At 42.3% G+C, this 12,187-nt stretch overlaps 1 protein-coding gene across 1 annotated transcript in view; it reads left to right on the top strand.

Annotated features, from left to right (window-relative positions):
- The window catches only part of LOC138974547 (uncharacterized), a 252,051-nt gene that overhangs the window by 49,869 nt on the left and 189,995 nt on the right, over positions 1 to 12,187 (top strand). Inside the window, exons 14-17 of the mRNA XM_070347263.1 lie at positions 232 to 327; positions 1,164 to 1,300; positions 2,834 to 2,966; positions 3,720 to 3,812. Coding sequence (XP_070203364.1) covers positions 232 to 327; positions 1,164 to 1,300; positions 2,834 to 2,966; positions 3,720 to 3,812 — 459 coding nt within the window. The remainder of the gene's footprint in view (positions 1 to 231; positions 328 to 1,163; positions 1,301 to 2,833; positions 2,967 to 3,719; positions 3,813 to 12,187) is intronic.

Raw genomic sequence — 12,187 nt, 5'->3', positions numbered from 1 at the left:
TTAATAAAAAAAAAGAATTTGTTCTTAGGAGTTGGGAATATAAATTCTTTTTAGCGTAATCAAATATTCTGAACAAAAATGCACCGAGTAGCAGAGGCAAACCTCTTCTTACTCAATGCTGACCGTGACAACTTGTCCTGTTTATAACTTAGGGATTGAGCCTTAGGTTGTGTTATGTCTTGCTGACTTCAACTGTTGTTTTTGATATTTCCTTGGCGATGCTACCCTCAGTTTCGCCTGGACGAGTGACTATCACGTTTCGAAGCAGCATATCCATCCACAAACATGGATACGGATTCAAACTCCAATACTTCGTGAGGGAATTAAGTAAGTATTTGTACACGATCATTATGTGACACTGTTAACTTCTTAAAGTACTTTGCATAAACAGTCAGGTAGATGTCAAGAATCAAGCCAAACGTTACTGTTTCCAGCACAAGCGTTTCCTTTGGTCGAAACTTTCGAACCATCTCGTTCCATTGGCTTAACGAGAATTGTGTTGGAACATTTACAATGTTAGCATTGAATTTTGAAGACCGATTCTTATATTGCAAAACCCAGTGCATAAAGTGGGGAGATAATGAACCAATAGAAGAAAACCAAGAAGAGACAGACACAGAAACACAGTCCGGACCAGACGGGAATCGACCCGAAGACCTTCAAACTCCGAAACCAACACCATAGCAACTGCGCCAAGGAGAAAGCGATAAAAACCCACTATTGTTACGTCTACTTATAGCTAATGCGGCCGAGTGCGGACAACCAGGACACCTTCACCTCGGTATCTGTAAAAGGAAAAGATGTCCCCCCAGGACTCAAAGTCCGACCCCTAAATATAGGCTAGGACTTTCTGTCCTGGGAAAATTTGTCCGCTGAACGTCTAGGAAATTTGTTTCCGGATGGGGACTATCGAGGTAGGCCTCCCGTTCCCAGGAACGAAAGTCCGTAGAACTCTTTTTCCCAGCGGACAACTTTTCTTTTTAAGCCGGTGTTAGTATTTTGCCTTGAAATTAAGAGGTTTGGAAATCTTTTAAATTTCTTTACGGGTTGTTCGCTCATTTATGTACCAAATAACTATGCTAGTTGTGTGTGTTTTTAATGTCAAAAGTTCATAGTTTTTTTTATGAGAGCTAAATTGCAGACTGGTTATTTTCTGTCACTAGGCAGCACGTGTGGCGGTGTTTTGAAGACAGGCAAAGTCTACTGGAACCCTGGATATCCAGAGCCTGCCACTAAAGAGGCACAGTGCATTTACGTCTTCCATCCTCCACCATCGGTTTCTGGAAATCTTAACATCATGGTAATACTTTACTAGAAACGGGAGCAGCTAGTAGATAGAGGAGAAGCGGAAGGCGAAAGATACGTAGAGGTTATAAAACAGCTTCGTGTTCTTGAGTTTAAAGGGATGTGTGCGTTTAACTGCGTGTTCTGTTTATGAAATATTGTTCATAATTGAACGACGGATTGCAGTCAAAGTGTGTCACAGTATTGGCGTTAACCGGTAATTACCGGTATTTTACCGGTTGAATCAAGACAATATCGAAACAAAAATGGCTGCCGGTATGACCTACCGGTTGATTTTTAGAAATACCTGTTTGTTTCCCTGGTAGAACAATAAAACCAGATTGAAGTGACCGAGTGTGTAGAAATCCGAAATATGAGCAACTCTAGCTCTACACAAAGTATGAGATACCTTTCTCGCGCCGATGGGTTGTTCAAGGTTAATCCGATTCAGAAAACAAAGAAACTCATGGTGGATTTTGATTCAGAAAACAACTGAACTCATTGAATTTTTATTGAATGGCGTATCTTCAAGCGTGTAGTTCTTAGACGTTTAAATGCGGTATGTTTATGTTTTTTGTTTCAGAATCAGAGATGTATATTTTAAACATGTGAGCGTTTGGAACTTTTAAGGCACTAAAAAAAACCGCGGGTTAGGGGGAGTCCCATATTGGTTGGGACGAGAAAGAATTTACCCGATGCTAACCAGCATGTCGTAAGAGGCGACTAAAAGTTTCTGTTTCTCCTTTTACCCTTGTTAAGTGTTTCTTGTATAGAATATAGTCAATGAGTGTAAAGATTTTAGTCAAGCAGTATGTAAGAAATGTTACGTCCTTTGTACTGGAAACTTGCATTCTCCCAGTAAGGTAATATATTGTACTACGTTGCAAGCCCCTGGAGCAATTTTTTGATTAGTGCTTTTGTGAACAAGAAACAATTAACAAGTGGCTCTATCCCATCTCCCCCCTTTCCCATATCCCATCTCCCCCCTTCCCCCGTTGCGATATAACCTTGAATGGTTGAAAACGATGTTAAACACCAAATAAAGAAAGAAAGAAAGGCACTAAAAGTAGTCACCACAAAGTGTACTTTCTCAACGCATGAGCTATAGATGTTTCAGGATGGTTGCTGGGAAGTTGTTTTATGAATCCTGGATGATTATCGAAAATGAACACATCTTCCAGTTTACAGGTGGAAAGAAGCAGAGCATGGATCGGACGGAATAAGGCATTTTATAGAGAGATATTTGTTTATTTTGTATATACTTCATCCAAAGGGGGAGGGGAGAGACAAAGTTGGCAGGGAAATTTGTTTATCTGTAGTATAAAGCTTGAAGACTTCCAATGTGTGTCCTGCCTGTGTCTGTTTGTACTTGAATACCCACGTTATGTGTGTATGTTTGCTATGTGTCTACAACTGGCGCGCTACGCATGTTTGTCTGTGTTTTACGACATGCATATTCATGTTTTCGTGTTCTTTTTTAAATTTGATTGGCTAAAAAATGAACAGTGAAATCAGATTCAGTGTTATTCACTTTTTATTTGACTTTCAGTTTGATCAATTCCAATTGGCAGAAAACAACCGCATGTTTGGTCGGGTAATCATGGGGAAAACGTCAGGCCGTGAGATTACCGACACCATGTTTTTAGATACCGGAAACCATCCTACAGATATGACTCGAAATCGTATGTTCATTTTGATTGTTGTGTTGTACTTTCTGAATCATACCTTTGCAATAATTCAACTATGCTTGCTATTGAGTTTTAACCAACAGGGCGCGTTATTTTGTCAAGACAATTATAATGTTGGAATGTTGAAGAGTGGGCCGGGCCCGTTATACAATGTTATACCTGTTACAATAAAAACACCGTGTCCTAGCTAGGCTATTGCAACCCTGTAAACATGGCAGCGTTTACATTGCCGTATTTTACCTACATGTGTGGTAATTTGGGATTGCAGACGCACATCTCTCGTGCATTCCTTTCCATCCATGGGCATGCTATGCTATGCTAACTTAATATTTATGTCTCCAGAACTAGCGTTTATTTGGGACATGGGCATGTATGAGTGCTGACTATTTGACTACCTTTGGTTTGACAACACGGTTGTTGTAAAGGGGAAAGGAAAAACCCTCTCAGATCGTTTTGAAAGTTATTCGATGAAATTCAGGGTTTTAAATAATGATAGTTTTCAATTTACATAGCACGTATATTCAAAGAACATTAGTGTTGTTGTCAAAATTCAGAGGAAAGAGCCCTCTTATGTGGCAATTGTTTTTGTTTTTTTTATCTTGACCACTCGACTCGATATTGTTACTTACCAGGAACGCCGCGTCCCCGGTGGCGCAGCTAATGTAAAACGGCTTAACTGACTTTCATAGACACATTGACATCACATTTGACCTATGACTTTCTGAAGTTAACATTTGGTCTTTGCAGTTCTGGTGAAAACTGCCTCTGTGGCGATACTGAATTTCACGTCAATCGTCAATACTCCGGAAAAGTTTAAATTCAACGTTTCCTTTACTGCTGGTAAGTATAAACAAAAATTATATCAGTGTGCCGCAGTATTTATTTGTCAAAATAAAATTTCACAAGCTGTTTTATATAATCCGAATGAATTAAACGAGTCGTGGTATAGGTCAAACCCTATCTTCATGCTGCAAATAGACTCAAGCTCAGAAGTTAAGCAATATTTATACACAATATAACATTAGTTGCTACATTATTGAATGTTAAAAATATTATAAACTGAGCAAACAAATTATTGCACCAATTTTTGTACCCCAACAAAAACATTCAGTGCCGTGTCATTTCATTCAAACTGCAAAGGCCCTTCGCTTGGCTACCGGGCACACTTTTCAGATCAAAGATGTCGGTTGTAGGTATCACGTGACCGCCGCCGAAGTCAGGGTATACCCCTAAAATTGACCTGACAAAAACGTGATGTACACTGAGCCCATAAAGTTAAGGATATTTTTTCAGTGGTATACCCCAGATGTTAAACAGCAGTTTTTGGGTCAGAAAATAACGTGTATTTTAAGATATGTCTTTCTTCTGCTGTTCTTCTTCTGCTGAAACTCCCAGGTACACTCGTGTTTTTTGCACGAGTGCAATTTTACGTGTATGACCGTTTTTTACCCCGCCATTTAGGCAGCCATTCGCCTTTTTCGGAGGAAGCATGCTGGGTATTTTCGTGTTTCTATAACCCACCGAACTCTGACATAGATTACAGGATCGTTTTCGTGCGCACTTGGTCTTGTGCTTGCGTGTACACACGGGGGTGTTCGGACACCGAGGAGAGTCTGCACACAAAGTTGACTCTGAAAAATAAATCTCTAGCCGAACGTGGGGACGAACTCACGCTGACAGCGGCCAACTGGATAAAAATCCAGCGCGCTACCGACTGAGCTACATCCCCGCCCAACACTACAGACAAGTCAGTAACTTTATTGAAATCATTTTTGCGTGATATTGTAGTCTGCTCAAAAATGCCTTTCAGGAATCTGAGCAATATTTGGGCATGACGTCACATGTTCGTGACCATGCCTACCCTCACAAATGGCGTTTTTTGACGGCATGATTCACCATCAACAGTACATCAAAACGGCGACTGAACGATATTTTGCATTTTTTACACCAAAATGTTTATTTGGTGTCTTACCTAACAAGTCATAAAAATTTCGTTCAAAGCCGTCGCGCAGTCAGGCTAATCTAGCGTGTAAAGAAAAGCGACCACTATCCTGAAAAACAACAAAAAAATCCAGGGTTTGTGTGGTGCTTTTGCTGGGTAGCTGCAGTTGATATGCAATACATATAAAACTACTAATAGCAGCCTCTCCAAATTACACAGAACGATGACAAAGACCCTCATCTGGATTCGCTCTAGTACTTGGGGCAAACAGATCCCGAGAATGGACGTTGTAACGGGTTTCCGTTAAACATTTGCAAACGTTCATAACGTCCTGGAAACAAATGTGACATGCACGCAATTCTGTGTACTTTGCAAAGAATTGTGCCATTACATGCGTGCCAAGTTTCAGAAACATTCTTTCTTGGGCTCAAAAGATATAGCCTCATGACTTTGAAGAAATAAAAAGTAAAATCTCACTCCGCTCTGCTGTTCTATTTTTAGACGATGACGTCTGCAAAACTCATATCAAGGTGGCTGAGTGATCAGGACACACACTTTCCACTATCGAGACAATGCTCTTACAGACTCTTAAAAACCTGGCGATGTCCATCTCCACAGCTCTATTTCGTAGCATTCAAACTGTCTGATTTGTCACAGCAAATGCCAGATTGTGTCTCGGCGCTATCAAGACGACGATGAGAAAAACCCAGTGTTGCCTCCATCTGACGTCATATTTTTGGAATTATATGACGTCATGTCTGCATTCTTCTGTTAATTGTTTCTTTGTATTCTTTACTTCTTTCTTATACAGCACAGCTGTGCTCAAAACACGCGAAAAGTTCTTTTCTGCAACTTCTACCGAGCAAGTGATTCGCATCATCCGTAAAAGGCTATACGCATCCTATCGGAGAAAGAGAATCAAAATTATAGAAAGAGTCATAAAAAAATATTTGGGCGAAAGACATCAGGGGCAGTATTTTTTACCTCTTTTCAAACGATCATACCTTTTGAGCCCGTGAAAGAATGTTGTTGAAACTTGGCACAGAACGCAGAAGAAGAAGAAAGGCACAGATGTAATGGCACCATTCTTTGCAAAGTATATGTCACAGTGGAAAGTGGAATCCAGAGGAATCTGAGATTCCCCTAGGGGAAAGTAGAATTCCAGTTTCCCCTAGAGGAAACTGGAATTCTACTTTCCTCTGGATTATTGCCAGATGAAACTGGAATTCCAGTTTCCTCTAGGGGAAACTAGAATTCAATCTCTAGGGGAAAGTAGAATTCTACTTTGCCCTAGTGGAAACTGGAATCAGACTTGAACAGTCACAGTGGAAAGTGGAATCCAGAGGAGAATTCTACTTTGCTCTTGTGGGCCATGCTTACTCGGGTAGCTTCTGTGAGAAGTGGGAGTAAGTGTTTTTTCTGTTTGTTTTTTTGCTATAGACAGATTTTCGGAGAAAGACTGATCTATGGCACTTAGGTTTCTTTTGGGTTTTCTGGCATATAAGCGGAATCTGGAGTTACCAACTTTGATTCACCGTTCAAATCTTAATCACTATTTTGGCTCCCCTAGAGCCATATTGAGCCTTTTGGTCTGTTCGAGTTTTGAAGATTTTTTCTGACTTGCACGGATTGCTTGAGATCATTAAATCTAAGGGCTCTGGTTCTTATCTTTCTGCTTCGTCGCCCTTTAACCTTGAACGGTTATATACGACGTTATACACTGATTAATGTATATAAAGGAAGAAAGAATGTCTTTCAACTTTGGTAGGGGTAATGACTTGTTGAGGTCAACCTTGCCTAGATGGACTGCCACAGTGTTCAGGTATGCCTTCAAGTGGTGGCAGTAGACAGGGGGGGGGGAGGGGGCAGTCAGTCAGTCCTCCCCCTTCGAACAGCACGGACTCTTTTTTCTTTTCTTGAGCATTTTTATGGCTCTTGGAGATTCTGATGTACATTTTTGTACGGTTATAGCCCCCCACAGTTTTCCGTTAAGGACTCTGCACGCTAGATCGGAATCTCAGGAACTTCTTTTTATCTCACTCGTTATGGTGCGCTTTAAAGACATCTCGAGAGTAATGTTAGCCAATTGGGTCTCCACCATAGTTAGACAAGTTTATGTATGGTGGCAGAGTCAGGCAGGGGATGTCAGGGCAGTTTTGCCCTTTACTACAGCTAGGCCTCACGGGGCAAGAGATTGGGCTTCCACTCTAGCTGTTCTTTGATTTGGTCTCCTGGCAGAACTGTGTTCTTGAGTCGGCTTGCTGGCTTTATTGAAAGGTTTTTCGTTGGTGTTTATCTCAGAGATGCCTATGCATTGAGATAGGATGTTTTTCTGGGTTACCTGCTCTGTTAGCGGCAGGACAGATTCTCAATTCCTGATTGGGTTAAGTGCCCTCCACCTATAGTAGCAATCTGCTATATGTGAGTTGGGTAAGATATGTAATTTAATTAAAAATTTTAGTAATAAATTTTCATTTGATTAATATACTTACCCAACTCACATCGTTTATTCCCTCCCGCCTCCCCGCTGTGGGGGGTGGATTTCTAAAAAAGGGGAGTGAGTTGGGCTTCGTTTGGAATGATGCATATGGCGGCGTATGCGCGCGCATACGGAAGTCGGAAGTATGTATTAATATGGCCTTGTGGGTATTGGTCACTCTTTTTTTAGAGGGGCTTCCCTTGTTACCAAGGGGATGCGTACAGCGTTACCAGCACTGAACTAGAGTTAATTGTCACAGTGGAAAGTGGAATCCAGAGGAATCTGAGATTCCCCTAGGGGAAAGTAGAATTCCAGTTTCCCCTAGAGGAAACTGGAATTCTACTTTCCTCTGGATTATTGCCAGATGAAACTGGAATTCCAGTTTCCTCTAGGGGAAACTAGAATTCAATCTCTAGGGGAAAGTAGAATTCTACTTTGCCCTAGTGGAAACTGGAATCAGACTTGAACAGTCACAGTGGAAAGTGGAATCCAGAGGAGAATTCTACTTTGCTCTTGTGGGCCATGCTTACTCGGGTAGCTTCTGTGAGAAGTGGGAGTAAGTGTTTTTTCTGTTTGTTTTTTTGCTATAGACAGATTTTCGGAGAAAGACTGATCTATGGCACTTAGGTTTCTTTTGGGTTTTCTGGCATATAAGCGGAATCTGGAGTTACCAACTTTGATTCACCGTTCAAATCTTAATCACTATTTTGGCTCCCCTAGAGCCATATTGAGCCTTTTGGTCTGTTCGAGTTTTGAAGATTTTTTCTGACTTGCACGGATTGCTTGAGATCATTAAATCTAAGGGCTCTGGTTCTTATCTTTCTGCTTCGTCGCCCTTTAACCTTGAACGGTTATATACGACGTTATACACTGATTAATTTATATAAAGGAAGAAAGAATGTCTTTCAACTTTGGTAGGGGTAATGACTTGTTGAGGTCAACCTTGCCTAGATGGACTGCCACAGTGTTCAGGTATGCCTTCAAGTGGTGGCAGTAGACAGGGGGGGGGGGGCAGTCAGTCAGTCCTCCCCCTTCGAACAGCACGGACTCTTTTTTCTTTTCTTGAGCATTTTTATGGCTCTTGGAGATTCTGATGTACATTTTTGTACGGTTATAGCCCCCCACAGTTTTCCGTTAAGGACTCTGCACGCTAGATCGGAATCTCAGGAACTTCTTTTTATCTCACTCGTTATGGTGCGCTTTAAAGACATCTCGAGAGTAATGTTAGCCAATTGGGTCTCCACCATAGTTAGACAAGTTTATGTATGGTGGCAGAGTCAGGCAGGGGATGTCAGGGCAGTTTTGCCCTTTACTACAGCTAGGCCTCACGGGGCAAGAGATTGGGCTTCCACTCTAGCTGTTCTTTGATTTGGTCTCCTGGCAGAACTGTGTTCTTGAGTCGGCTTGCTGGCTTTATTGAAAGGTTTTTCGTTGGTGTTTATCTCAGAGATGCCTATGCATTGAGATAGGATGTTTTTCTGGGTTACCTGCTCTGTTAGCGGCAGGACAGATTCTCAATTCCTGATTGGGTTAAGTGCCCTCCACCTATAGTAGCAATCTGCTATATGTGAGTTGGGTAAGATATGTAATTTAATTAAAAATTTTAGTAATAAATTTTCATTTGATTAATATACTTACCCAACTCACATCGTTTATTCCCTCCCGCCTCCCCGCTGTGGGGGGTGGATTTCTAAAAAAGGGGAGTGAGTTGGGCTTCGTTTGGAATGATGCATATGGCGGCGTATGCGCGCGCATACGGAAGTCGGAAGTATGTATTTATATGGCCTTGTGGGTATTGGTCACTCTTTTTTTAGAGGGGCTTCCCTTGTTACCAAGGGGATGCGTACAGCGTTACCAGCACTGAACTAGAGTTAATTGTCACAGTGGAAAGTGGAATCCAGAGGAATCTGAGATTCCCCTAGGGGAAAGTAGAATTCCAGTTTCCCCTAGAGGAAACTGGAATTCTACTTTCCTCTGGATTATTGCCAGATGAAACTGGAATTCCAGTTTCCTCTAGGGGAAACTAGAATTCAATCTCTAGGGGAAAGTAGAATTCTACTTTGCCCTAGTGGAAACTGGAATCAGACTTGAACAGTCACAGTGGAAAGTGGAATCCAGAGGAGAATTCTACTTTGCTCTTGTGGAAACTGGAATCAGACTTGAAAATTGCTTAATTTTGTGCCAGATTTTACTGGACTTAAAACTTGTTTTATTACAACAAAAGGTATTGAGTGAATGTCAAATTATTTACCAGTTTTGCAGGTGTATTCTAATTGCCACAACTTGAGATCACGAATTCGTGAATACAACTCCTTTAAGCTGTACTGGAGCAATAAAGTGCTCCTTGGTGAGAACAAATTGTGAGCACTGGTTCACACAAAAGGGGAAGTTGCTGACACAGATCTCAGTTTGACAGCCAAGAGAGAAGCAGAGGACAGTATGGAGATTAACGGTGACAGTGGTGACCAGCAACAAAAAGCAAACTTCTACCAGCAATTGGATGCGCACATACAAAAACTGAATATGAACAATAGAGAGACTTGTTGCCTGCCCCAAAACAAATACAACAAAGTTCTGCGGGTGCTCAGTTTGGACGAGAAGGAGGCATGTCCAGACTGAGAGGGTCCAAAATTCAAACATTGGGCCATAAAGCTGTGCAAGCTCGGGATGGTCGGCTCGCAGAATATAATATTTTGCAAGAAGTCGGGTTGTCCGGTTGTCGCACGTGAGGAGATTTTCCAAACAATCTCCACATGCCACACTAACGTTGGCCATTCTGGCCGAGACAAGACCTGGGCAGAAGTCAAAAGCAACTACGCCGGAATCAAATGGGATGTACTTGTAATTGACATTTTCCTTAATACCTACACTAGTTGCTGCCAAAGGCAAGCAGTGAAGAGTCTACCATCAGGCAAGGCGATGATCAACCTGTCGTTCCTTCTTCGAGTTCAGATCGACCTAATTGACTTTAGAAGCCGACCAGACAATGAGTACAAGTGGATTCTGCACGCCCGAGATTGCTTCTTCAAGTACAGCTGGGCATACGCCTTGAAGTCTAAGAGGGCTGCTGAGGTTGCAAGTCTCTTCGACCAGTTCTGCAGTTTTGGACCTCTGAGAATTCTCCAGAGCGATAATGGGAGGTAAGTACTGTTTCATGTACTGTCATCCAGTGCACCTGAGCCTACCTTCAGGTGGGTCTGAAGGTAGCCAGGTTGATGTTGTCGTGCAGTCTGGCGAAGATGGCGACGCTTCTGGAAGCCACAATCTCGAGCATGAAAGTTACAGCGATGCAGTTTTACAGTGTGAAAGTCAGGGAGGTACAGGCTTGGAGAGTCATGGTGAAAGTGGTAACCAGAGTCAAAGTAGTGAGGTATCACAGTTGAAGAGTCTTGCGGCTGAACTTTCCATGTCTGGGAGTCAGAGTGACGGGTTTTCGCAGCCTGGGAGTCAGAGTGACGGATTTTCGCAGCCTGTGTGTCAGAATGACGGGTTTTCACAGCCTGTGAGTCAGAATGACGGGTTTTCACAGCCTGTGAGTCAGAATGACGGGTTTTCACAGCCTGTGAGTCAGAATGACGGGTTTTCGCAGCCTGGGAGTCAGAAGGACGGGTTTTCACAGTGTGCCCACAGAGCGAAATCCCATGCAAGAGCCATTAGAGGTTGGACAGTTTGTTCTTTGGAGACGCAGTGCGGTGGTTGAAAATGAGGCCAGTGCAGTTCACAGAGACAAGCGGTTGGGTGCAAGAAGAAACTTCCTGACGGCTGCCAGGCGCCAAGAATCTCGGTACCAAAAGAAACTGAAAGATGTGACGAAGTCGTTTTCAGAGGGCAACACAGTGGGAGTGAAAATCCACAGTGCCGATAGAACCAACACAGATGTTATAAGGCTGCTCACTTGTAAAGTGCTCGAGTCCAAAACAGTGGGTGGTTGTGAGATGTGCCAAGTGTACTGTCCTGCTGGTATTGTGAAACATTGCTTGTGTGGTGAGGAACTGGTTGACATGAACAGTGTGGTGTTTCCCTCTTTGAATGCAGTAGATCAGAGGTGACCTTGATTCACGCATCACGCGCATCCACCAGATGGCAAAATCAGGCCGTCGCGATAACGGTATGTTCTTGCAAAGGCAGCTGCAAAACAAAGAAGTGCTGCTGCAAAGATGCAGGAATTCCCTGCAGCACCAAGTGCCATCCTCGCCCTGACAAAACAAACTGTCAAATTACAGACAAGTGAGAAAAGAACCCTTAAGACTGACAAAACTGGAAAAGTTGTTAGACCATATCGTGTAATTAAAGATGTGAGTGTGTGTGCAATAAATTATGAATGAACGTTAAATTGGCTTGGTTAACGCTTCCACCACAAACAAAAAAATAGTTACGATATCTGTCCACAACACTCTTCAATGCAGCATTGTCGAGTCCACTACATACACAAGGAAAAAACATATGTTTTGGGAAAATGCTGAAAAAAATCTGAGTCGGTCAGCAGGACTACGTTCTAAAGTTCAGTAAAATCTGGCACAAAATGAAGCAATTTTCAAATCTGATTCCAGTTTCCACTAGGGCAAAGTAGAATTCTACTTTCCCCTAGAGATTGAATTCTAGTTTCCCCTAGAGGAAACTGGAATTCCAGTTTCATCTGGCAATAATCCAGAGGAAAGTAGAATTCCAGTTTCCTCTAGGGGAAACTGGAATTCTACTTTCCCCTAGAGGAATCTAAGATTCCTCTGGATTCCACTTTCCACTGTGACATATACAAAGTTGCGTGCATGCTACGATGGTTTCTTAGACGTTACA

The sequence above is a fragment of the Littorina saxatilis genome, linkage group LG8 (genome assembly GCF_037325665.1).
Source record: "Littorina saxatilis isolate snail1 linkage group LG8, US_GU_Lsax_2.0, whole genome shotgun sequence".
In the NCBI taxonomy this organism is placed as follows: Eukaryota; Metazoa; Mollusca; class Gastropoda; order Littorinimorpha; family Littorinidae; genus Littorina; species Littorina saxatilis.
This window is presented reverse-complemented; position numbering and strand designations above follow the sequence as displayed.